The sequence below is a fragment of the Lycium ferocissimum genome, chromosome 6 (genome assembly GCF_029784015.1).
Source record: "Lycium ferocissimum isolate CSIRO_LF1 chromosome 6, AGI_CSIRO_Lferr_CH_V1, whole genome shotgun sequence".
NCBI classification, from domain to species: Eukaryota; Viridiplantae; Streptophyta; class Magnoliopsida; order Solanales; family Solanaceae; genus Lycium; species Lycium ferocissimum.
The window spans coordinates 65101948-65105372 of NC_081347.1; the positions used below are offsets into that span (position 1 = coordinate 65101948).

Below are 3425 nucleotides of genomic sequence, written 5' to 3' on the forward strand. Positions count from 1 at the left end.
ACTCGTCATGAAATGCTCTTAATCGTGTAGCAAAGATAGTACCCCGATCCGATACAACAAAATAGCATCCCATGCAATCTCACAAAATCCCAAATATACATCTTGGCTGACTTTTCTCGCGATATAAGAAACCCGAACCGGAACAAAGCGAGGGGACTTAGTCAATCGATCCACTATCACCCATATAGAATCAAACTTGCCAAGAGTCTTCGGAAGACCCGTGGCAAAATTCATGGTAATTCGTTCCCACTTCCACTCAGGAATGGGCATCCTTTGAAATACCCCACCAGGATGCTGGTGCTCATGCTTTACCCGTCGACAATTTTCACGCTTGGCCACAAAGTCAACTATATCCCTCTTCATACGCAGCCACCAATAATGTTATTTTAAATCACTAGACATAGTAGTCGCTCCGGATAAATAGAGTAGGAGAGCTATGGCCCTCAGATAAGATCAACTGAATCAGATTACCACCACGAGGAACGTATACGCGCCCTCTAATCCTCAGAATACCCTCAGAATCAATCACGACCTCCTTGGCCTCCCCTCTCGACACCCTATCTCAGATCTTGCTCAACTGAGGATCCTCAAACTGATGAGCCTTGATCCGATCCAATAATGATGATTTCTCCTCTATACAAGCTAAAATTCAGCCCGAGGCCGAGATGTCAAAATGAACAAAATTGTTGGCCAGAGTCTGAACCTCCATGGCCAACGGACGCTCGGCAAAAATCAATCGAGCTAGACTACCCATACTTACTACCTTTAGACTCAGGCATCAGCCACCACGTTAGCCTTACCAGGGTGATATAGAATAGAGATGTCATATCTTTCAGGAGCTCCATCCATCGGCGCTGCCTGTAGTTCAAATCTCTCTGGGTAAACACATGCTGAAGGCTACGGTGATCGGTAAAAATCTCATAATGGACATCATACAAGTAATGCCTCTAAAGCTTCAAGGCGAACACTACGGCCAATAACTCCAAATCATAGGTAGGGTAATTCTTCTCGTGAACTTTCAACCGACGAGAAGCATAAGCTATCACTCTACCCTCCTACATCAACACGGAACCCAAACCCATACAGGATGTATCACAATAGACAGCGAAATCCTTGCCTTCCACAGGTAAGGCTAGGATCGGGACTGTAGTCAAAAAAGGGCTTGAGCTTTTGAGAGCTCTCCTAACAATTATCCGTCCACTGGAAGGGTACATCCTTTTGTGTCAATCTGGTCAAGGACGAAGCAATGGCTGCGAAGCCCTTCACAAAATGACTGTAGTAACTAGCTAAACCCACAAAACTATGAATTTCGGTAATAGTAGTGGGCCTCTCCCAACCCTTTACAGCCTCAATCTTCTGTGGATCAATCATAATCCCTTTCTTGGACACCATATGACCAACGAATGCCATAGAGTCTAACCAAAACTTACACTTAGAAAATTTTACAAATAAACTATGTTTCTTTAACAACCCAAGGACGGTACAAAAATGGCTCTTATGCTCCATTCTACTCTTAGAATACACCAAGATGTCATCAATGAACACAATCACAAAAGAATCAAGGAACAGACTAAAGATGCCATTCATCAAAGTCATAAATGCAGCTGGGGCATAGGTTAGCCCGAAAGATATCACTAGAAACTTATAATGGCCATATCTAGTCCGAAATGTTGTCTTCGGAATGTCTTCCGCCCTGATCTTCAATTGGTAATAGCCGGAATGCAAATCAATCTTAGAAAACACTGAAGCACCCTGAAGCTGGTCAAATAGATCATCAATACGAGGCATAGGGTAATTGTTCCGGATAGTGACTTTGTTCAACTGGCGGTAATCAATACACATCCTCATGGCCCCATCCTTCTTCTTCACGAATAACATGGGAGCAGCCCAAGGGGAGACGCTCGGTCTAATAAATCTCTTGCTCAATACATTCTTCAATTGTTCCTTAAATTCCCTCAACTCCTACGGGGTGCCATCTCGATACGGTGGACGGATATTTTTTTGCGAGTGCTCAGCTCCGCATTGATGCAGAAATCAATGTCGCGATCAGGTGGCATACCCGGTAAGTCTGTTAGGAATACCTCCGCGAACTCCCTCACAATAGGGATAGACTCAAGAAGTGGAGATGCAACAATCGTATCACGAACGTGCGCCAAATACGCTAAACACCCCTTTCTTACTAACCTTTTCGCCCGAAGAAATGAAATGATCTTCTTCGGAGCGGAACTAGAAGTGTCTCTCCACTCTAGCCTAGGAGTGCCTGGCATGGCCAAGGTGACTTTCTTGGCGTGACAGTCTAAGATCGCATGATAAGGAGAAAGATAGGACATACCCAATATAATATCAAAGTCCACCATATCAAGAATCATCAAATCTACCCAAGTGTCGTAACCTATAAAAGTGACTAAACAAGACTGGTAAACTCGATCAACAATCACAGAATCTCCGATCGAAGTAGACGCATGAACAGGTACATATATGCTATCACAAAGCAAATCCCAAACAACGGCATGAAATGCAGATACATACGAATAAGTGGATCTAGAGTCAATCAACATAACAGATGGCTAACTCTGAACAAGAATAATACCTGCCGTCGCTACCTCAAGGGTCTCCACCAGAGGCCTAGCTACTCTCGCCATTGCAGCCTCAACCCTCACCGCACCATCGATGATAGTCTAGAACGAAGCGCCCTCGGCCTCAAGCCGGACACAGGGCAGCTGGAAGGGACCATCCAAATAGCTAATGAACCACCGGATCCTACCAGATTCTGTCAGAATCAGAGGGTAGGAATAGCGAGCCAAGTAGGAGAAGGATAGTGCATATGTAGCAACCGGTATGCCCTCCTGACGGAGATCGAGAAACTGATGCTGTTGCTCGTCTCTCCGCAAACGCAAAGACGTATCTCTCTAGGAACAGCTCATAGAACTGCCCCCAATTGAGTGGGCGCACACCTTCTAGTCTGCTAGCAAGGTAGTCTCTCCACCATGACCTCGCGCACCACTGAGCCGAAGGGTAACATATCTAACTCTGTGGGTATCCGCAATACCTGTCGTGTGCAGAAGCTCATGTGTGATCACGATAAACTCGTAGGCATCCCCATCTAGGGCTTCAGTAAAAATCGGCGGGGTCAACCTCATGTACATACTCTATGTGGGCATGTCACGAATCCTCACCATCAGTGAGGGAAAAGATGAGAGTCAGATACTAATTTGATTCTTCTAGATACCAATTTGAATAACGTAGTACGATAGAAAGAAAGAAAGTGAAGTTTTCTAAATATCTAATAGCCTCTTGTAGATAAGTACAGAGCTCATCGTACCGATCCACGAAACTCTACTAGACACGCTCTTGCATTAAAGACCAGGTAACCTAGGGCTCTGATACCAACTTATCACGGATTATTTTAGTCTAAGTCATATGGG

General features: G+C 44.8%; 1 protein-coding gene across 1 annotated transcript; it reads right to left on the reverse strand.

The window, feature by feature from the left end:
- Positions 1 to 947: 947 nt before the first annotated feature.
- LOC132061543 (uncharacterized mitochondrial protein AtMg00860-like) lies at positions 948 to 1410 on the reverse strand. Its single transcript, XM_059454336.1, has 2 exons — positions 1213 to 1410; positions 948 to 1055 (listed from the first exon to the last, which is right to left on the reverse strand). The coding sequence occupies exons 1-2, from the start codon at positions 1408 to 1410 to the stop codon at positions 948 to 950; spliced, it is 306 nt and encodes a 101-aa protein (XP_059310319.1).
- Between the last annotated feature and the right edge of the window lie 2015 nt (positions 1411 to 3425).